Below are 20,876 nucleotides of genomic sequence, written 5' to 3'. Positions count from 1 at the left end.
GTTCATTTCGATATTTTCTTTTTATCTATGATGTCACTTGATATATTTGTCACTTAAAATTATACTAAATTATGCAACAAAGTCCAGAGGCCTGTTGAATCCACCCTTTCTATTCATGTACTGTCTGTATTTCCTTTTCAAAATAACATGAACTGCACCTACGTCGTTCCCATCTACTTTTTTGCCTTTAGTGGTATCAAAATCACAGAATCCCATTATTCTCATCATCTCTTGTTCCTCGGGCGTCTTGCCTTGAAGGTCTGCTTCTGTAATACAAAAGCAAACATAGTCAATTTCTGGTTGTAATTTTTATTACAATTTTGTGACATGTTAAAACTGATAATTTTTGAAAAATATTTAGAATTTTCTAGAATTACAAATAATGGGCTATTTGTGTTAAGCAAAATGTCCTAAGTTGATAAATCAATTTATGTTTAATTAATAAGGCAAACAATTTATTTTTTGCCTTATTTTTATGAATATACTAGAGAATTACAATGTAAAAAATTCTTATTTTTACGAATATACTTGTGAATACCTGTAATAATGGGTCTTTCATTTGTTGAAGGTTTCGGTTTCACTCTGTGTCTGGATCTGTCACGCGATCTTTCACGTTCCCGTGATCTAGATCTACTGTATGATCTTCTATGTCTGTCTCGTTCACGTTCTCGATCCCTGTCTCTATCTCTTGACTTTACTCTATCTCGTTCTACAGATCTATAGACATAAAAAAAGACTCCATATTTACGATAGTTGAAGGGATGTAATAAATTAATAAAAAATTATCTTTCAAATATACCTTCGTCTTCTTTCTCGTGACCGTCTTCTCCGCCGATCTCTGTCACGATCTCGTTCTCGAGATCGATCCCTCCGTCTTCCTGGTGATGGAGTACGACTTCGTCCCATTCTGTAAATATATAAAGAGTTTACATGTTTTTAATTTATTTTACTAAATTAGTTTTAGAAAATAAGAATTAAAACGAATGCATAATAATATCTTGAATAATTTAGAGAATAAGTATAACTAAGATTTTGAGTTAAATTGAAATAATAATTTCGATTGTGTGTGCAATAAATTTTCATTGTAAAATTTTTAAACATAAAAAAACATAATTTTTAAATAAGAAAAATTATACTGTTTAATGGTAGATACTTACGACAATTTTTATTTTCGTTAATTTAAAAAATAAAATAACTTTATCTTATGTTCATTTCTAACATTTTTACACAATGTTAGGTTAGGTTACACTTAAGCAGCGGTACACATTACACGGTGCGTGCAGTTAACCACAGTTACGATATTTCCCCTTTTTCCCTATCAAAAGTGTGATCAATCGTGCTACAAATGCTTTGAAGCGTTTGATGGGTCAATCAGAAGAAAGAATTTTATAAATTGACCAATCAAAAGACTCCTTTAAAGCATTTGTACGTGATGTAAAATTGCGTTCTAAAATCCATTCAGCACTGACAATAGATTTTGGAACACAGTTGGGAGTCGACTTTCGGAACATAGCCAAAGCGTTAAAAAGGGAACTGTCTCATGAAAAGTGTAAAAGTGAAAATATGCTCCCATTGCAAATTGCAGTTTTTTGTGGAATTTTACATTTAACGCCTTAATTCCAACCAATAGAAAAGTTATCAGGTTATTTATATACTATTTTGGCACTGGCGGTTACAGTTTTCGTTTCTGATGTTCAGAAAAGAAATGATTCGGGTCAAACAAAAGGAAGATTAAAGTTACGGTTAACGCTTTTTTACGTGCAAAAAAAAAGGCCTTTACTTAACCTGAATAATCATTAACTTTAATGATTGATTAGTTTAATATCTCGATTCATTCACAGTAACACTTAAATTTGTTTATTCCATTTAAAAACGCATCATTGAGCGTAATTTTATTAAAACTTGTGTACTTAAATTGAACAATTATCATTTGACGAAAGCGAGAAGAAAAGTTGCAGTTTAGCACATGAATAAAAATAGCCTCCTGATTGAAAAAAATAATACAGAACCAGTGTGGAATAAAATAATGCGTAACCAGTGTAGAATAAAATACTGTACAAATAATCGTTTAAAAGGATTTCACTTGTTTAGGTCAGTTGAATGAAGTTATTATACGTGATAGTTTCATATTATTTAAGGAATATATATTTAAATTGTAAAAATGATAAATGTTTCAGATTTCCTCTTCATCGAAAAGACCACCTAAAAAAGTGGATTGAAGCTATTGGGGAACCAAATTTTAAACCTACTAAATCTGATGTAATTTGTAACGCACATTTTACAACTAATGATTACATACTCAGGCCAGGCACACATGATGTTCGTTTAAAATATCTTGCTGTACCCTCCATATTTCCAGAGCCTCCAGAGATTACTCCTACAATTTCAAATATATTTGCTTCAAATCCATCTGGTTTGCATCTGTTTACATACAAAAGTATTCAAAAATTAAGAGAAGACTATTCTATAATTTTTTATCTAATTTCAATATTTGATGTAGCTCTTGAAAGGATTATGAGTTTGCCTATATTGGTCATACCCTCTGAAGCTAAGAAATCTAGAAATCCAAAAAAAAATAAGACAAATTCAGAAAAAACAGCCAATATAAATACTGTTGACGATGCAGTTAAGATAACATTGATAAATGAACAGAAAATAACGAATAAATCTAAAAATCAGAAAATGACTTTAAAAAGGAAGCAAGTTCAAACAATCATTCGTACACTAAAGCAAGATTTGAAAAAGAATAAAAAAACAATACAGTTGCAGCAGAATTTACTGACTGGTATGGTATATACAAATTATAAATCCATCTTGCAGAATACAAACTAACATCATATTAATATTACAACTTTTTATTTAACAAATGTAAAGAACGTATGTATAAAATAATCGTATTATTGAATACTTAAGAAATTATAACATTATGTAATATTAGTTTATATTCTGCAGAATGTCTTTTGTTACAAAAAATACTGGATTAAAAACAATTGAAAATCTGTTTAATTCTAACAATATTGTTTTAGTTTTTTTTGCAAAATTCACAGTAGTTTCCTAAGTATATTCCATTTTTATTAGTAATGCGATCATCATGATATTAAACTTCTTGTTTAAGTTTCTTGTACTTTTCGCACATCATATTCGTTTTCTCTCTTTTTAACATTTAAATATACATTTATCTCTTCCTCTGAGAAAAATTTTACTTCATATAATATATTATACATGTACAATATATTTTGAGTAAAATTTTCTTTAGAGAGGAAGTTTTGGAATATATCCTGAGCTGTTAATATATTTAATAGCATTGGAAGTTTGGAATGAAAACAGCGGCGATAATTTTTCCGAAGAAGATGAACAAATGGAATTATCACCAATTCAAAGTGTTCAACTTCGTGTTAAGACTTATGTGGAGACAGTGAAAGAATATTCAGATGTTGAGTTTAAAAGACATTTTCGGTAAAATAAATATAAATAATATATTGTATAGCTTTATGTATAATTGTACAAAAGTAAACATTTATTAACATAATAACTTTTATTACACAAATGATAACAATTTTACTTGAATATGAAATAAAGTTATTTTATTTAAAATCAGTTAACTTTTGATTACAGGATATCACGTGTAGTGTTTACATATTTATTAAATTTAATAAAACCTAATTTAGAAAAGCCCGCTGGATGTGGACGCTGTCCAATTTCTCCATATTTACAATTATTAGTGACGCTATGGACTATGGCAACACCTGATTCATATCGGTAATTATATATAAATAAATATTTATATTAAGTAGATCAGTATTATTGCTAAATTTATTATACATATATATATATATATATATATATATATATTCTGTATTTCATTAATAGATCTGTTTGTGATCGATTTAATATTGGACGAGCAACTGCTTGGCGTGCTCATAGAAAAGTCTGTGCAGCAATATATTCTTTAGCAAATAAATTTATTAAATGGCCTAATGTAGAGGAAGCACAACGTACATGGATGGATATACAGTACAAACATAAATTTCCAAAAGTACTTGGTGCCATAGATAGTACACACATACGTATACAGAAACCAAAGGCTCATGCAGAAAATTACATAAATCGAGACGGTTATTATTCAATACATTTACAAGTAAGTTATACATTTAATGTAATCAGTAATATAAGGAATAATTATGATAAAATTTTTATGAGATTGATAAATGCTTAAATATTTTAATACTTGTTGTAGGCCGTATGTGATTCCACCTTAAAATTTATCCATTGTTACGCAGAACTACCGGGATCTATGAATGATATGTGTGTATTCTGGGTAAGTGATATTCCATCTATGTGCACAGAAGAATATTTTCCACATGATAGTCATCTGTTAGGTGATACTGGGTATACTCTACAAAAGCATGTAATGGTCCCTTATATGAGCAATGACAATGATTTGTCAGAAGCGCAAATTAATTTTAATCAAGCCTTACGTTCGGCTCATGTAATGATTGAAGAAGCCATCGGTTGTCTGAAAGGACGTTTTCGTAGTCTTGTAGATAAATTGTATATGAAACGGACAGATCTAATACCTGAATATATTATTGCGTGTTGTGTGTTGCACAATATTTGTATTTTACATGAAGATTTTTTAGATGATATTGATGCAAAAGATAATAATTCTATGTCGAAATCTGACGTTGTAACTATTACTCCAGGTAAAGAAGAAGGTATTGAGAAAAGAAATGCTATAACAAAAATATTGAACGGGAGCGTTTCGTTTAACCAAATTGCGATTGAACACAACTATTCACGGCAACCAGTGTCTTCTGTATTGTAATAAAAATTAAGTAACTTGTGGTCAATCGCGATATTCAACATATCATGTGGTCAAACGACTTCTACTCAATCCAAATCTATATATTTAATTTTTTTATAGTGATATCTAATAGATAAATATCAAGTAAGATTCTATAGATTTGTAAATGGTCTAGTTTATACTGTATACTTGACATGTACTAATTAGTAATTTTCTATTAAGTTATAAAATTGAGTTATTTTAATTTCAGTGACACATGTAAACACACACACATATATTTACATACAAACATTGCATTACAAGCTGTTTTTTTATTGACAATTTGCGTCGGATCAAAATTTGAAATACTTAAAAATCTTGTAAAATTATTTAAATACTTTAAGATGCTTTATATAATTTTAAACACCATAGTATTAGCATTGAAATTGTAAAAAACACATCAAAAGAAAACCTAAATAATAAAAGGAAAAATAATAAAAGTTCAGTCAAATATGTAGAAAAGGGGTGCCATCTCCGATATCTTAACTTTGACATATGTTGTCAAGGTCATGACCCTGAGTGACTTCCAACAGGTTTTAGTTGACGGTTGCTCTTCGTTAAAGAGTTATTAAAAAAATTTAATAAATAACGTTAGATTTTTCACGCTTCACGTGGAAAGTCGTGCGGCCTTTGGCAAGAAAAAGGAGATGGAATGAGAGTCGCTTTACGTGAAAAAGCGTATTCTCTTAATAATCCCACCTCACACTTCTTTCCTGTTTTAAAAATAAAAATTTGTTTTCTGCTTTAAATTATATTTAATGATTTTCCACGCAAAACAGCTTCCACCTCATGCTTACCTCCCTGCCAAGGAGCACAAGATTTTCGCTCGTTAAACTCTTACACACGTATTTCTAAGTTTGTTTCGTTTAGATTTGAGCAATGAAAAGCTCATCACTATTATATTCTCGTACTTATAATAAGTAGGACTTGATTAGGTGGCGTGTAGGAGAGTGCGTGTGTGCATTGTACTTTTAAGTATTCATTCTCACTTCGTACTGTCATTATATTGCTTCACGAATTTATTCATATAATACATAATTTTTATTTTAAAACAGAGAATTTTTGTTTTATGTAACAGAAAAGAGACGTAATTTTTCAAACTTTTTGTTAATAACTTTTTAACAAACAACAACCGCTATTTAAAACCTGTTAGAAATCATTCACAGGATCATGACCAGGGCCCCGATTCTCTAATCTATCGTAAGAGAAACGTATACGAAAAATTAGGAAAATGCTACGGTACACATTACGTATACTATAGCATTTTCCTATTTTTCGTATACGTTTCTCTTACGATGGATTAGAGAATCGGGGCCCTGGACAACATGTATCAAGGTCAAGGTCATCGTATGTGCAGCTCCTTTTCTCTATATATATTTATCTTTAATTTAATTTTAATTACTTATCAATACAATTAAGATATACATAGGGGCTTTAATTTTAATAAAAAAAACAAAACTAAATTTTTTTTATTCAATTCAGATACACAAGTCCATATTTTTTACAGATACTTATAGTAATATGTATAATTATTATTATAGATATAAAACATTTTCTTTTAGTTTATTATTGATGTCCTGTAATATAAACACTGCACTATAGCATTTAATATTAAACATATTTAATAAAATTTTTGGTATTAGTGTTAATATATGTATATGTACAAGTGTCTTAAAATATATAAAAGAATACTGTTTTAAGTTCATATTGTTGAATTATATTCAATTTAAAGTTATTTATAATCATTTTTATAGATTGCCACTAATTTTTCTCAATATGCCGTTAATTTATTTAAAACAACAGTATAAATAATTTAGCTCAACGAGATCTGTTAACCTTAACTCAATTTTAGTTTGTTATTTATTAAGTGCATAAAATAATTGAACGCTGTTATTATTTTCAAACCAATTAAATGGATTGATTTGGACACATTGAAATTAAAAATAATAAAAGATTATATAATTTAAGGGATTGAAAATTGCATCTTTAATATCCAACAATTAATGTAACGCAATTATATAATAATAATAATGTCTTAATTTTTTACAAACTTGATAGAATTTATCAAGTGTTTAAACTGTCATAAATAATATAATTATGTTTAATATTTATTGAACCATTTATTTCAATTAGATTTTACATTGTAAATAAAACAAAAGCAAGTAAAATTTGACATGGGATGTTTACATTTTGGATATAATTTCATTTACCAGGTATCAATAATTTCCTGCCTATTCGTGGTTGTGAAGGTTGTTATTGTGATTAAGGACCTCTAGTCTATTGTTTAGCAAATAGTCAATAAGGTACTCACATAATTATTACGTAAGAAATGGACGAAAAGCCCCATTCTATTCTATTATTAGTTCAATATTAGAATAATAAATGTTATTTGTTAATAATTTTTTTATTAGATAACAAGTGTATGCTAAAACCGAGTTTATAATTTAAATTTGATAATTATTTATTTTAGGAGAAGCACCGCTGTCCTCATATAACTTTGACCTTAGGCCTGTTCTTCTTTCATATTCCGGGCTTGAACTTCTTGCACGATTCATCTTTCTTTTTTTCTTTTTATTTATTGGATAGAAAAGGATATAAGAAGAACTGTGCAAGAAGTTTAATCCTAGCCAGAGTAAGGAAAAAGGAACCAACCTATTGTCATATATTATTAAAGACATTCTCCAGCATGATCTCCAGAAAATTTTAAATATCTCAAAATGAAGATATTTATAAGTCGAAAAATCGAATATTTTTTAAAGAAAAAGTAGATTTATTAGTTAATTAATTGTTTATAATTAATTAATTAAAAATTTTTTTATTTCAATTAAAATTATATATAGTAAAAAACTCCAAAATAAATAAAAATATACGACTGTATGTGCATGTGTAGGTGTACGTACATACAATAAGTCTGGATCTACAATACGTGTTTTCAAGCTTAAATCATAAGAAACTGACCAATTACAGTCAAATACGAGGAGGACAATTGACTATGATTCGACCATTTCTTATGGCTTAAATGGAATCTGCAATAGAAGTCGTAACGGTTGTAGGGTTTTAAATCGTAAAAAATTGACCAATCACTGATGAATGAGGAGAATAATCGACTATGATTGGTCACTTTTCTATTGTAGAAACCTCGCGTAATATTGTGCAAAAATATTAATGTTGTAAAAAAAATCCTTCAATGTATTAATCAAATTCTAAAATATCGATTATTCCATGAAAAAATATCGATTCTGACAAAAAAAGGACCGGTCTTACCAACTGATTAACTTAAATCAATCGAGTGACAATCGTGATAGAGCAATTCTGCTGAACAGTAAATTTGATTGGTGAGTTTCGATGTAACAATCGATAAGTTAATCGGACTTGGTGAGACCGGACCATAATAATCGACGCAAAATCACCCACCCCTAGTATTTCATCGGTGCTATTAGAGATAAGAATAAAAGATACTATATTTTTAAAATAATTTTCGACTATAATTGACTGTGAAACTTGTTTGTAGCAACCTTAATAATCGTGTATTTTATATATATATATATCGTATTTTATGTGTTATTTCAATAACTCATTTATGTGCTAATCTGATTACTATACCTGTTTATATAGCGCTTTATTGCGTTAGAACAACAAATTTTCTAACCTAATCTTCAGGAATGTCAATTTTAAGGGGATCCTAAAGCTTCCTGTATTACCGACTAAATCGTATAATTTTTGTATCGTAAATACTTTTTTTGTCATTCACAGATTCGAAAATCCTTTTACAGAATTAAAGTATACGCATTAATACGTGCCTGTGAGGTAGAATCTATGCTGAAAACGCTAAAAAATTTCAAAACTGAGTTCTTTACCATTTTTTAGTCCAATATGGCGCTCTAGAGCTGTCACGTCGTTGCACGTCGTAACAACATTTGTTTTATATAAAAGCTGCGCAATCTGTACTTAAGAAATAGTAGTCCACAGGCACGTAGTTTGCATGAAGAAACAGCGTGGAGTTCTTAAAATTAGATTTAGATGTCTAATTAAAACATAATTACGATACAAAAATCGACGTACATGTGTGGCGTGCGTGAGTAAGATATTGATGTAGTGATGTGTCAATGACACGTAAAATGTGTGTAAGATGTCGTTAAGAATCCCTTAAAGATGGAGCACGATGTCATGCATTACGTATTATAGATGAATCAATTAAGTCTTCATTTTTTCCATGAAAAATGAAAGAATTTAATTGGTCAATTTTTTTTATGCTTTATGCATTACACTATGCACAGCTCATTCATTTAAATTTAAAATAAAATAAAAAAAAGTAACATTTAGTTATTCTTGTAGATTCTATTAGAGCAATACAGGAGCTTAATGCGAATGTTACAGGTATAGTTGTACGTTACTTAACAGTTAACGTAATGCTCTGCTGAATTTTCTAATGTACTACTAAAACGTATTACTTGAAGAACTTATTAGATCTTTTGTTGTCATCTTTCACATACTTTATTAAAGCATATGTATTTAAAGTAAAATAGATTTCGAGATGTATTTTTTAAAATATATTTATTTTAATTAAAACTTTGAAGTAAATAAAATAAAAATTCTTAAACCGTCCACTTCATGCATCTCGTGTCAAGATGAGTACCTAGACACTTAACACAGCAATATCTAGCGCCACAAGGTATGCATATATAATTACTAGGGAAACCACACACTGCACAGAAATGTCTCTCGGGTAAACGAGACGGTGATGCTTGAGCACTAGCGTAGTTCGGTGGATTAGGATTCATATTGAGATCTTCTTCAACAAGCTGAGCAAAAGTCTTGCGAAAACGTTGCTTATAATATTCTGCAGAACGAGTCTTCTTTTTTCTACTATTTCTATTATCCAGGGTTTCTTGGAATTTTGGTATTTTCTTGCTCATAACTGTGAAACAAGAAAAAATGATCTGACACGTGGATGTTTCCGAAAAAAAAAAAAAAAAGCGTTTTTATAGTATATACCTAAGTCTGCATGTGGATCATCGTGAAAATTATCTTGTTCCAATGCTTCCAATGCTTTTTTTTGCCTACGTTTACGCGCAGCTTCATCAAGGATCCTCTTTTGACACGCATCCTTTATTCTACCAGATTCTCGAGACATTTTTCAAGTTTATGTATTATTATACAGCTCAAAAATAGATTTCGTTATTTCTTCTTTATACACCTTTTTCTGCCAGTGGGAATGATATCTGATCCATTAAATCATCTACTTTAGCTTGCAAAGTTTCCAATATGTCAGCAGATATGAATAAATGTTTCTCGTCTAGATCTTGAATTATGAACTTCCTTCCTAGCGCAGATGTTTCGTCCAAATGTAGAAGAAATTGTTTCATAGCCGCATCACTAAACACAATATTTAATATTTTTTTATTACAAATATGCAGATACCATGTCAAAAAAGAAAGGAGTTTCTCTTGATGAAAAACGTACGAGAATGTTGCAAATATTTTATGAGAAGAAAGAATTTTTCACATTAAAGGAGCTTGAAAAGATCGCGCCAAAGGAAAAAAACATTGTAGTACAAGCTGTCAAAGATGTATTACAAGCTTTAGTGGATGATGGTTTAGTAAGATCTGAAAAAATTGGTACTTCTATATATTTCTGGAGATTCCCAGGGTAATATTGCAAGAAAATTATATAACAGCGTCTAAGATATAGAAAAACAAGAGATATTCTAGAAATAATGTTTTACAGAGAAAATATTACTACAACAGAGCGTAGAATAGCTAATACAAGCAAGAAATTAGTAGAAGTAGAATTTAAATTGGAGAAACTAAAAGAAGAGATAGAGAAAGAAAAGGTAAATATATATTTTGTGGCTTATTCTGTAACTCTTAACAACTATAATACACTACTATAGTAACGAGCATTAACAAGTTACAGACAATTTTTGTAAAATTTAAATTTTGTTCTTGTTCATCTAAAATATTTTATACAGAAACTGAAGAATGATACAGAAGAAAAGAGAAAGCTATTGGAAGAAGTAGAACAATTAAAGAAAGAAGAACAAGAGATACAGAAACAAATTGCAAAATTCAGCAGCATTGATCCAGAAGTAATTGCAGAAATGGATAAAAAAACTAAGGTACAATTAAATTTCTGTTAAAACAATTATTACATTTTTAAGAATTTCTAATATTTGAAATTTATGAAATTAAAAAATGTTTTACAATTGTCTAAATATGAAAAATGTTATTTGTCGATCAATTAGAATAAGATATCTTAGAATATTTCAAAATTCACTTATATAATAAATATAGAAGTAGATTTTTTAAATATTTTTTAAAATGTTCCAATTTGTATAACAAATGGAAAAAATTATGTTATAAAATTATATATAGAAATTGTAAAAAATTTTGAGATTTATATGAAAATGTTTATCAGAGATTAATAAAAATATGATAATAATTTATAACATAATGTTGATTATGTTGTTATAATGAAATATATAACATTGTAAAGAAATTATTTCTTCTCTCTCTGATTTCAAATATATTTTATTAAATATGATAGATCTCTTAACCCCTTATTTTTGACATCTTATTATTTTGTAGCTATTAAGATGTTATTATCATTTCTATATACTCTGTTATAGTTTGTATAATACATAATTAGATTTCAATGAAATTTTGAGGAAGCTGCTACTTTATTGATGTTGCTACAATTAATGCTTTTTTTATCATGCTATTATTTATTTAGAAATACAAAGAGGTGACCAACATATGGACGGACAACATTTTTGCTATACAAAGTTGGTGCAAAAATAAATTTAGCATTTCGGAGCAAGATCTTAATAAACAATTTAACATTCCTGAGGACTTAGACTACAAAGAATGAATCAGTTTGTTAGCTCATGTAACTGGTTGTCAATAAATTAAATAAATTATTTTTTTCTACAAACACGTACCATTCAACCAAAATGCCCTTTGTTACATTTACCATGTCTTGCAATTTATTTTCTTTTAAATAAGTCGGTGTTTTTTTGTCATAAACCAATTGATTGATTTCGTACGTTTTTTGAAAACTGTTATCATGAATTCTTCATGAATGATACAAAATAACAAAACAACTTCAGCTCACTTCGGCTATGTTCGAAAACACCACCCAAATAGTCCTATCATTTTATTGTTTAATATATGATAAACATCAAGGATAAAATAATGTTCGACACTCGAATTAACTTCAAAGATCTCTTTGATCAACTTTTCGATGTTGTTTCTGGTTGTATTGCAGTCACTGCAATTAATCTGCAGTGTTGCCAAATGCCTTTACCGACTTTCCCTAGAATAGACTTGAATTCTCCCTAAATCTCTCTAGACTTGACGAACACTTGTTAGGTGCGTTCTTTTAGGCATCGGATACAGCCGTTCTTGCAAAGATTCGTTCTTTTAGCACAACTGCACAGTCGATTGCAGCGCAGATTTTCGTTTTTTTTCCGTTTTTTTTTTCATTTCTTATTGTCCTACAATTTGGCTAGTCTGTTCACCGAGCAAATAAACATGATTGGATATTACCTATAAATCTAACCAATCATATTTAATCGCTCGATAAGCATACGGCATAAGCCGTTTTGCCGTCTTGAAGGTTGAACTCGCCCGATCAGATTACTTTTCGTAAATTTGTGATGAACGTGTCTGAACGTATTGCCACTTCTATTTGATCTATTTTGCATATAACAATGATGTCAGATAATCCTTGCCTAAATATTCTATAAATTCAACTTGGCAACGTAAATTCAGCGCTTAAAGATCTTCGAAGAAATTGTGGTTTGTTATACTATTGTTTAATACGATGATTATATGTGACTGACATTTTGAGTATATCTTTAACATGGTTGTCATTGCTACTTTTTTTTACATTTTTTTCTAAAAATAAAATAATGTTTCAACAGTTATATGTAAATCGAGATATAAACAATGTTATTCATTTTTTTGATTGTAATTTTACTTTTTATGAAGACTGATAACATTGTCTTTACATATTTTATGATTCCAATTTATTAATTCTATTTTCTAAATTGTTTATTCAGAAAATCAAAAATGGCTACTGTTCCTTTGATGTTGGTAGAAGAGGATGTTGAATGTGGTGGCAAGGAACAGTCTGAACATGACATACAAGATGACTTTGTATACAGGAATAATGTACAAAATGCAGATATCAAGATACGAATGAGTAATTGTATAACATTACAGAAATTCAAAATTATGTTGACATATGTTGCCATAAAGTGTTCATAACATTTATAAAAATACTTGTAAACTATATTCATAACGTCACAATGTAGTCTTATTTATCATAAATTCATGAATTCCACATTTAATGCTTGTTCTAATTATGAAATGGATTTGTGTAGGTTTCTTACGAAAAGTTTATGGTTTGTTGAGTATTCAGATCTTGATGACAGTTGCATTAGCTTCAATATTTGTGGTCAGTTCAACAGTGAAATTATACGTGCAGAATAAGTAAGATATCTTCTTGTATATTTAATTCACATTATTAGCTAATACTGCTAATAGAAATGTTATTAATTTGTTTGTTATTTAGTGTATGGACAATAGGTTTAGCGTTTTTCTTGACAATTGCAATCTTAATTGCTCTGATGATAAAAAGAAAAGATCATCCTGCCAACTTGATTCTTCTAAGTGCATTTGTAAGTATAAAAAATGGACGATAATAATTTTGTTGTATGTGATATCGGTAAGAATTTGCTTTGGAAATTACAGACACTGGTACAGGCGTATACTGTCGGAGTTGTAGTGTCTATGTACGACACCACAGTAGTCCTAGAAGCTCTGTTTATAACGTTGACTGTTTTGTTCGGTCTGACAGCTTATACTTTCCAGACCAAGCGTGATTTTTCATTTCTAGGATTTGGGTAAGACTGACTCTTGTTGACTAAGTTATTTTTCATCACAAACTTCTATGGCATTTCACTTGACGCTTACAACGTTTTTGAAATAATTTTATCTTTGTTGTTTATCAAGTGTCAAACAAGGATGAATACTTGCGATTGTTGTAAACGCTGAATGAATTTCCCTATATATTGTTATACGCTAACACTTAGTAAAATTGTGATAAAATTTGAAGCGATAAACATTTGAGTGTTTAAGGGCTACTTTCGCCAAATCGGATTAACTTAATCGGCCGATTAGTCCATTGGAATTAACCAATTGCATCTGTCGTCCAAACTAAATGATAAATGCGAATGGTCAATCCTGCAAAGTTATTGAAATAAATGCCACTTGTCAACTAAGGGGCTCAGTTAGCTCTACAATTATTCATTTTGTCTCTTTGTTTTGCAGATTGTTTATTGGACTCTGGTGCCTCTTACTCGGAGGTTTAATGCAAATCTTTATTCAGAGCACCACGCTGGAATTGATTATAAGCATCGGAGGTGCACTGTTGTTCTGCCTATTCATAGTTTTTGACACGCAACTTATAATGCACGTTCTCTCGCCCGAGGAATATATCCTGGCGACGATTAATATCTACCTGGATATAATCAATTTGTTTTTACATATATTACGAGCGCTTGCTATTTCGAAGCAGTAAACAGTATTACTACGTATTTTATTTGAAATGTTAAAACGCATAGAACAACAAGCTTATTCTGTAACTTTTAATACAAGTTTCGTTATTATTGGAACTCCACTGCACAGCTTCTTTACTATTGTAAAGAACTATTGTAAAAGAACGTAGCAGCGTTATAATAATAACGGAATTTGCATTAAGAGTTACGGAATAGAATTGCTCGTTATTTTATGAATCTTCTAGCATATAAGCTATGGTCCATTTGATGCTACGAATGCTTTGAAATTTTTTGATTGGACAATTAATATAATTCTTTCTTCTGATTGGTCAGTCAGAAATTTCGAAGCATTTGTAGCGCTAAGTGGACCACACCCATAATCATATGTGTATATATATATATATATAAACATATTTAACACAAATTTCACATTTATTTAATAAATTGAAGAGAATACACAAGTACGAACTCTCGAAATTAAAACAATAAAAGAGGATTAAATCTGATTGTGAGATGTTTGCAAATAAGGAGATGACACAAATAACAAATTGATAGACTTGTGTCGTAAATCCTAGCATATAAAAAGTTATATTCTTGACGGTCTATTATTAACGTATTTTATTTAAAATTCTTTCAAATGATCATTTTACTTATAATAAGGCATAATTATCAATGTAATTGATTCAAAATTTCAGGAAGACTACTTTGTCTGCTGCGATTTACGACATCAAGTCTATCAATTTGTTATTTGTGTCATCCCCTGCACATAAAGAAGAGATTCAATATCTTTTATTGTAACATGTTTTTGTTGATAAAAATTCCAAAGCTAGTCAAAACGTTTAAAATAAATTTAAAATAAAGAAGTAGATAAAGAAATGTAAGAATCTTTATTTGTATACCATCATCAACATTGTACTCTCATTTGCAAACATCTCAGGTTTCTTTTTAAGGGTCGACATGAGTGACCCACTCCACTCCCGTAACATTTTTGTTAGCCATTTTTTACAAAAAAATAGCTCTGTATGAAGCTTCAGAAGCCTTTTCTGATTACGAATATTACAATCAAAACACGATATTTTAGCCATAATTTCAGCATAAAGGTATACATTTATGAGTGCAAATCAGTGCAGATCAGTTATGCTCATTTTTCTTCTCAAAGAAACAATATTTCCTTATGAAACCTGTTGGGATTTCATTGTTATATTGCTGGGAAGGCTCGTACAGAGTCAGATTTGCAAATTGATTCTTGAAAATTTTTATTAAAATAAGATCATGTATACACCTCTCAACTGCACCATAGTACACATCGAGTGAGATAACAGAACAAATTTTTACTATGCCTTTTTTTTTTTTACAAAAAAATAGCTCTGTACGAGCCTTCAGGAGCCTTTCCTAATTACGAATATCACAATTAAAACGCGATCCATCCAGTATTTTAGCCGTAATTTGGGTCACTCCTGTCGACCCTTAATCCTCTTTTATGTAACAAGCTTCTATTTTTTGTTTAAATGTTTTTAGCTCTTGAAATATAATTTGAGTTGCGTTTTTAATATCGAACATAAAAAATTATTTGTGAATGTACATAATAAAGAGATAAATATGAAAGTTATGTTTTTCATATTTTTTATTGTGACACAAAAATATATCAAAATTATGACGTCTCCATGGCAGCCGTTACATCCTCTGTATATTTGCCCTTGTCTTTACCCAATGCAGCCAGCCTGCCTTTGCTTCGCCTGTCGATAATTTTTTTACGGTCTTTATCCATTTTCAACTTAACAATAACCGTCTGGAACAATAATATGGCAAGTTAATTTTTAACAAAACGAAATTTGCGAGGTGTCGAAAAAAATTTGCAACAATATGATCAGAGCCAATCTTTCAGCATTAATTAGACTAAGCAAAACTCTTCAACAAATATGCAGGAAAACCCTGTACACAGTTTCAAAGTCAAGCTATTTATCTAATTCTATGTGAATGGATTTGGATTAGTTCATCATAAATATAAAAGCAATGAAAGATTCTGATATATGTTCTGTAAGGCTGGGTCCACAACCTTGCTTTAAGAGGCCATAAGAAATTGACCAATCACAGCCGATTATTTTTGAGGATGTGGACCCAGCCTAATGTATTTTATTGTCCTTACCTTAGAAGGATCAATGCCAACGTATACGTTAGCACTGTTTGCCTTTTCACGTTGAATTCGCTCAATGTATATTACGAACTTTTTCCTGTATACTTGGACAACTTTTCCTACTTGTTGACCCTTGTAGTGACCACGTACTACCTTTAAAAAATACATGGCAGATATATGTGAGTTTCACTTACTCAATACTGTTCAAGATTTACAATTGTAGCATTATATATTTTAGTATTTGTTTTCACATCTATTCCCTTTTTCTTTTTCTTAATCTATGTAATAAGTTTTTAGTCTTTTGCTCCAAATTTTAAACTATGACATTTTCCTAACAAAAGGTATTTTCGGTGCTGTCTCAAACTTTAATCTCTAAGTTTCAAGCAAGCTATCCAGATCTCAAGTATAAAATTTACAGCTTACAGCAAGATTAATGCGTCAATTCTAAGCAGACTTAAGTCTCGTACTTGTTTTTATGAAACTTGTAAGAACATATGACTGATATTCTATGCATATGTATATGACATGTAATCATTCGTAGCTAGCAAGAAACTGTCTATAAAGATACTGCATAAATTTACAAGAACTTACAAATGAGTTCTTACAAGATCATATCACAAACTTACGAAAGCTTAGAATTAATCTAGTATTCTATATACATTATAGATTGGGACTTAATGAAGATAGAAAAAGGAAGGCAAAAGTAAATCTCAATATCAAGTAGATAGAAGTACTCAATTTTGTTAAGGCTTGTTTACATAGAAATCATAGATGATTGTCTTAAGTCATAAGAAACTGATCAGTTACAGTCAAATATAAGAGAATTAGAATTGGTCAATTTCCTATGATTTGAGATCCTATGACTATCTACGACTTTTATATAGACAAGCCTTTTCTCTTAAAAATAGTTCATTATTGATGCTTCCCAGCAAGTGACACAGTGATCTTGTTATCTTCGTTCTCATTAACAAGCAAGGATGTAATGATTCACTATGTTACATCGTGTCATCTGTGTCTCTTGTTGAAAGTGTACTCTATGTATGAAACTCACCTGTACTTCGTCATCTTTACGGATCGGCATTGACCGTACATTGTACTTTTGTCGTAATTCCTTAGATAGTGGCGCGGACATAAGTCGTCGTCTGATGTGAGAAGGTGCTGTGAAGTGCCTCTTTCTGTTCTTCCTGCGCGAAGAAGACACTAGTCGATTGTACTTCATCCTCGTAAACTCTATAACGAAAATTAATCGTAAAATACAAAATAGTCATTATAATATCGATTTTAAGTTTATTCGCAGAACAATAATGCGTGCCGTATCGATTTTATTAATGGTTTATATATACACAAGATTCAAATGGAAATCGCTTTGCAACGTGATGTTAGGTTATATCGATGATACATGTCAAAATTGACAAATTTTCCATATACGCGGAAAATAAGGTTGAAATATTTAAATAAAGACTTGTCAGATTTTCATTTACGTTAAATATCAATTTATTTCTTTTCATTTCAGCCAGATTCCACGCGATTGATATCCGTCACACTCACCGACAACAGCTCAACGCAGTGCAATTAACCGGAAGAATAATACCATGGTGGAAAATGGAAATGGAAAGAATACAAGCGAGTTATTCCCGTGGTTGCGCAGTAGCCTAAAAGTAGTGGAGAGCTGACAGCCAATCACATTAGATCCAAATTATAAAATTCAATATGGCTGATGATATGTTTATTTACTGCTGTTATTGTGAGTGTGCGAATCTATAATTATGCCGATTTGCTGCATAAAAAATTGCAAAAACCGTTCTCTACCTTTAGCTAGAGTCCTAGATATCAGAGAAGCGCAACCGATGTTCCGTGTCCTGATTAGCTGACTGTCAGCCAATCATGACATTCATTCAGTGGTATTAAAAATGGCTGACTAATAGACGATTGGTGGATTTCATATTTCGTCTGCAAATGACGCCATTTTTAATACTTTTCTTAGTAATTTTGCGATACTGACTTAAGCCGGTTGCGCTTCTCTGATATCTAGGACTCTACCTTTAGCAAAAAAGTAATATTCTACTCATTTCCTCAAGATGTTGATATACGTCGAAAATGGCTTGAAGCTTGTGGCATGGACCTCAATCATCATATCCAATCTAGTAAACATTACATTTTCAAATTGTATCTACAGGGTTTATTTGTTATTGCAATAATTGTCAAAAGAAAATTATTTGCAGAAAGAGTATGTGGAGTGCATTTTAAATTAGAATGCATCGAGAATTGCATGACAAAGCCACAATCTAAATTCACGAAACCTCGAATAAGACAGCGACTAAGGACAAGATCTGTGCCAACGGAATTCTTGAAGTTACCAAATGTACGACAAAAGCGATATTGGTTTCACCGGTTTCACCAAAACGCTGAAGAACCTACAAAGAAATCATTTTGGTACATATTATTAGTTCTATAGTTAGAGACAACGTTGTAACATTGTGACCTTTTTATTTATGTTTTTTATTTGATACTGAGGATAACCTAATGAAGCTAAGACTCCATGTATGCGGTGAGCTGCGGCAAACGCATGCGGTGACCAATCAGGAGCTAGGCGCATGCCGGACTCCTGCCGGATTCGGCATGCGCCTAGCTCCTGATTGGTCACCGCATGCGTTTGCCGCAGCTCACCGCATACATGGAGTCTTAGCTTCATTAGGTTATCCTCAGTATCAAATAAAAAACATAAATAAAAAGGTCACAATGTTACAACGTTGTCTCTAACTATAGAACTAATAATATGTACCAAAATGATTTCTTTGTAGGTTCTTCAGCGTTTTGGTGAAACCGGTGAAACCAATATCGCTTTTGTCGTACATTTGGTAACTTCAAGAATTCCGTTGGCACAGATCTTGTCCTTGATTTATTTATTTTTATCTTTTTCTAATTTTTATATATCAGAACTAAACAAGGATAAAAATTAAATTAAATCAAGATTGAAGTCAATTTTGATTTAAATAATGTCTAATATATATAAAAAAAGCTCACACTTTCGAAATTCATGTATTTTCAACAAATACTTACAAGTAAATTAACATGATGAATAATTTACATTCATATTCATGATATATAAGGGAGCATCAATGGCTCTTTAATATAGATAAAATCGTTTAATGATCGACGGCGATGTAGAAATAATATTCGATACAAATATTCTACAAAATGAATCCTGTAATATAAAAGATATGCACGGTAGTTTTATTGGAGGAAAGAAACTTGCTTCTCAATGAATCATTGTAACATGATATTTATACTAGATTACAGGTCTTTAATACTTAAACAATTTATCAGAATTCTATATACACAAAATTTTGAATAATTTTATGTTATATATATATATATATATATATATATATATAATTATTCGGAAATTTTATATATATACATATATATGCAGGATGTCTCGTCTCTGTTGTATTTTCCTTCGGCCATGTATTTTTATAGAGTTTGTTTTGGTATTTATTATGATACAAAAAGACTTTAAAACAATAATACACAAAGAATTTTTTGAGAAACCTTCGATGAATTTAAGACATTCCGCATATACATACATATATAGAAAAACTAATCAACTTCATAGCGAGATTAATTTACAATAAGAGGTGTTTTTTTTACAAATACTCTTTATCTACAGCTTGCATTAGCCACGCATGCTCGTTTTAAGTATGCATTGTATCGCATTTGTAAGAGAGATTCTCTAAGACGTCACACATATATCAGGCCGCACAGTCATGCAAACGTACAATGTATATATATTTGGTGTTATCCTTTGATTTTTAGTACAATGTAAAACTAGATTACTTTGTTTCTCATAATATAATCACGTGTAATTATCATACCCTATCCACATAAGTAGCAGCATCGTATTCACTATCAGTGTAAATTGTCTTTATAAAAGGTAGTTTTTCAGCTTTATATATAAACACCGTTTATCATTTTCAAATAATATATTTAAACATGCATTTATCTGTGTGTTTCGAAGAATTGTGAAATCGTAAATTAAAACAGATATAACATCGTGCAATATAATAATCATTACCACAAAAAATTAAGATAAAACGGGATAATTTAAATAGGGTCACAGAAATTTTAAAATTGTATAAAAGTCGTATAATTTATTCAATCAAACCTACAGTATTGCATCAACAGTGCATATTTTATATGTTTGATCAAATACACTAAACGACCTAAAATATAATTGAAAGATTCTGTTAATCTATTTAAATTACTCCGTTTTAATACTCCTATACGATTTTAAGCCGACGAGTTGTACGAGTTTAATTTGTGATTTTAAGCGCATC

The 20,876-nt window shown here is 30.2% G+C and overlaps 7 protein-coding genes across 8 annotated transcripts; 3 read left to right on the top strand and 4 right to left on the bottom strand.

The window, feature by feature from the left end:
* Nucleotides 1-38: 38 nt before the first annotated feature.
* Nucleotides 39-1,274, bottom strand: ytr (U4/U6.U5 small nuclear ribonucleoprotein 27 kDa protein yantar). Of its 2 annotated transcripts, none has more exons than XM_018547156.1 (4): nucleotides 1,158-1,274; nucleotides 800-907; nucleotides 539-717; nucleotides 39-266 (listed from the first exon to the last, which is right to left on the bottom strand). In XM_018547156.1, the coding sequence occupies exons 2-4, from the start codon at nucleotides 904-906 to the stop codon at nucleotides 70-72; spliced, it is 483 nt and encodes a 160-aa protein (XP_018402658.1). In that variant the 5' UTR covers nucleotide 907; nucleotides 1,158-1,274; the 3' UTR covers nucleotides 39-69. The 2 variants fall into 2 exon arrangements, with proteins under 2 accessions (XP_018402658.1, XP_018402659.1); XM_018547157.1 differs by having other exon boundaries at nucleotides 1,161-1,274.
* A 549-nt stretch (nucleotides 1,275-1,823) lies between these two features.
* Nucleotides 1,824-4,825, top strand: LOC108779659 (uncharacterized). The gene is made up of 7 exons (XM_018547117.1): nucleotides 1,824-2,091; nucleotides 2,178-2,413; nucleotides 2,501-2,785; nucleotides 3,303-3,456; nucleotides 3,616-3,759; nucleotides 3,871-4,138; nucleotides 4,238-4,825. Exons 1-7 carry the CDS (start codon nucleotides 1,967-1,969, stop codon nucleotides 4,823-4,825), a joined length of 1,800 nt encoding a protein of 599 aa, XP_018402619.1. The 5' UTR covers nucleotides 1,824-1,966.
* A 3,861-nt stretch (nucleotides 4,826-8,686) lies between these two features.
* LOC108779683 (meiotic nuclear division protein 1 homolog) lies at nucleotides 8,687-11,774 on the top strand. The gene is made up of 5 exons (XM_018547144.1): nucleotides 8,687-8,918; nucleotides 10,261-10,492; nucleotides 10,571-10,676; nucleotides 10,815-10,961; nucleotides 11,576-11,774. The coding sequence occupies exons 1-5, from the start codon at nucleotides 8,906-8,908 to the stop codon at nucleotides 11,711-11,713; spliced, it is 636 nt and encodes a 211-aa protein (XP_018402646.1). The 5' UTR covers nucleotides 8,687-8,905; the 3' UTR covers nucleotides 11,714-11,774.
* Nucleotides 9,305-9,996, bottom strand: LOC108779684 (zinc finger HIT domain-containing protein 1). Its single transcript, XM_018547145.1, has 2 exons — nucleotides 9,839-9,996; nucleotides 9,305-9,761 (listed from the first exon to the last, which is right to left on the bottom strand). Exons 1-2 carry the CDS (start codon nucleotides 9,975-9,977, stop codon nucleotides 9,439-9,441), a joined length of 462 nt encoding a protein of 153 aa, XP_018402647.1. The 5' UTR covers nucleotides 9,978-9,996; the 3' UTR covers nucleotides 9,305-9,438.
* On the bottom strand, nucleotides 10,011-12,051 carry Tfb5 (transcription factor B5). The gene is made up of 2 exons (XM_018547147.1): nucleotides 11,784-12,051; nucleotides 10,011-10,219 (listed from the first exon to the last, which is right to left on the bottom strand). The coding sequence occupies exons 1-2, from the start codon at nucleotides 11,816-11,818 to the stop codon at nucleotides 10,033-10,035; spliced, it is 222 nt and encodes a 73-aa protein (XP_018402649.1). The 5' UTR covers nucleotides 11,819-12,051; the 3' UTR covers nucleotides 10,011-10,032.
* A 456-nt stretch (nucleotides 12,052-12,507) lies between these two features.
* LOC108779704 (protein lifeguard 4) lies at nucleotides 12,508-14,819 on the top strand. Its single transcript, XM_018547166.1, has 6 exons — nucleotides 12,508-12,642; nucleotides 12,906-13,048; nucleotides 13,230-13,338; nucleotides 13,421-13,526; nucleotides 13,600-13,751; nucleotides 14,179-14,819. Exons 2-6 carry the CDS (start codon nucleotides 12,916-12,918, stop codon nucleotides 14,426-14,428), a joined length of 750 nt encoding a protein of 249 aa, XP_018402668.1. The 5' UTR covers nucleotides 12,508-12,642; nucleotides 12,906-12,915; the 3' UTR covers nucleotides 14,429-14,819.
* A 1,186-nt stretch (nucleotides 14,820-16,005) lies between these two features.
* On the bottom strand, nucleotides 16,006-18,173 carry RpL26 (ribosomal protein L26). The gene is made up of 4 exons (XM_018547151.1): nucleotides 18,088-18,173; nucleotides 17,591-17,769; nucleotides 16,552-16,692; nucleotides 16,006-16,194 (listed from the first exon to the last, which is right to left on the bottom strand). Exons 2-4 carry the CDS (start codon nucleotides 17,756-17,758, stop codon nucleotides 16,057-16,059), a joined length of 447 nt encoding a protein of 148 aa, XP_018402653.1. The 5' UTR covers nucleotides 17,759-17,769; nucleotides 18,088-18,173; the 3' UTR covers nucleotides 16,006-16,056.
* Nucleotides 18,174-20,876: the final 2,703 nt, after the last annotated feature.

This window comes from Cyphomyrmex costatus, unplaced genomic scaffold (assembly GCF_001594065.2).
Source record: "Cyphomyrmex costatus isolate MS0001 unplaced genomic scaffold, Ccosl1.0 scaffold61, whole genome shotgun sequence".
NCBI lineage: Eukaryota > Metazoa > Arthropoda > Insecta > Hymenoptera > Formicidae > Cyphomyrmex > Cyphomyrmex costatus.
The sequence above is the reverse complement of the archived record's forward strand: the minus strand, read 5'-3'. Positions and strand labels throughout refer to the sequence as shown.

Excerpts from the sequence above, each read along its gene's own strand:
- ytr (XM_018547156.1), bottom strand. The coding sequence starts at position 906 with ATGGGACGAAGTCGTACTCCATCACCAGGAAGACGGAGGGATCGATCT. Across the intron at positions 718-799 it reads TCACGAGAAAGAAGACGAAG|ATCTGTAGAACGAGATAGAG; the intron begins GTATATTTGAAA and ends TTATGTCTATAG. Across the intron at positions 267-538 it reads TGAAAGACCCATTATTACAG|AAGCAGACCTTCAAGGCAAG; the intron begins GTATTCACAAGT and ends TTTGTATTACAG.
- RpL26 (XM_018547151.1), bottom strand. The coding sequence starts at position 17,758 with ATGAAGTACAATCGACTAGTGTCTTCTTCGCGCAGGAAGAACAGAAAG. Across the intron at positions 16,693-17,590 it reads GTAAAGATGACGAAGTACAG|GTAGTACGTGGTCACTACAA; the intron begins GTGAGTTTCATA and ends TATTTTTTAAAG. Across the intron at positions 16,195-16,551 it reads TTGGCATTGATCCTTCTAAG|ACGGTTATTGTTAAGTTGAA; the intron begins GTAAGGACAATA and ends TTATTGTTCCAG.
- LOC108779684 (XM_018547145.1), bottom strand. The coding sequence starts at position 9,977 with ATGTCTCGAGAATCTGGTAGAATAAAGGATGCGTGTCAAAAGAGGATC. Across the intron at positions 9,762-9,838 it reads TGATCCACATGCAGACTTAG|TTATGAGCAAGAAAATACCA; the intron begins GTATATACTATA and ends CTTGTTTCACAG.
- Tfb5 (XM_018547147.1), bottom strand. The coding sequence starts at position 11,818 with ATGGTAAATGTAACAAAGGGCATTTTGGTTGAATG. Across the intron at positions 10,220-11,783 it reads AAGGGCATTTTGGTTGAATG|TGATGCGGCTATGAAACAAT; the intron begins GTACGTGTTTGT and ends TATTGTGTTTAG.
- LOC108779704 (XM_018547166.1), top strand. The coding sequence starts at position 12,916 with ATGGCTACTGTTCCTTTGATGTTGGTAGAAGAGGATGTTGAATGTGGT. Across the intron at positions 13,339-13,420 it reads AAATTATACGTGCAGAATAA|TGTATGGACAATAGGTTTAG; the intron begins GTAAGATATCTT and ends TTTGTTATTTAG. Across the intron at positions 13,752-14,178 it reads TTTTCATTTCTAGGATTTGG|ATTGTTTATTGGACTCTGGT; the intron begins GTAAGACTGACT and ends TTTGTTTTGCAG.
- LOC108779683 (XM_018547144.1), top strand. Across the intron at positions 10,493-10,570 it reads TATTTCTGGAGATTCCCAGG|AGAAAATATTACTACAACAG; the intron begins GTAATATTGCAA and ends AATGTTTTACAG. Across the intron at positions 10,677-10,814 it reads AAGAGATAGAGAAAGAAAAG|AAACTGAAGAATGATACAGA; the intron begins GTAAATATATAT and ends TATTTTATACAG.
- LOC108779659 (XM_018547117.1), top strand. The coding sequence starts at position 1,967 with ATGAATAAAAATAGCCTCCTGATTGAAAAAAATAATACAGAACCAGTG. Across the intron at positions 2,092-2,177 it reads AAAGGATTTCACTTGTTTAG|ATTTCCTCTTCATCGAAAAG; the intron begins GTCAGTTGAATG and ends TAAATGTTTCAG. Across the intron at positions 4,139-4,237 it reads ATTATTCAATACATTTACAA|GCCGTATGTGATTCCACCTT; the intron begins GTAAGTTATACA and ends TACTTGTTGTAG.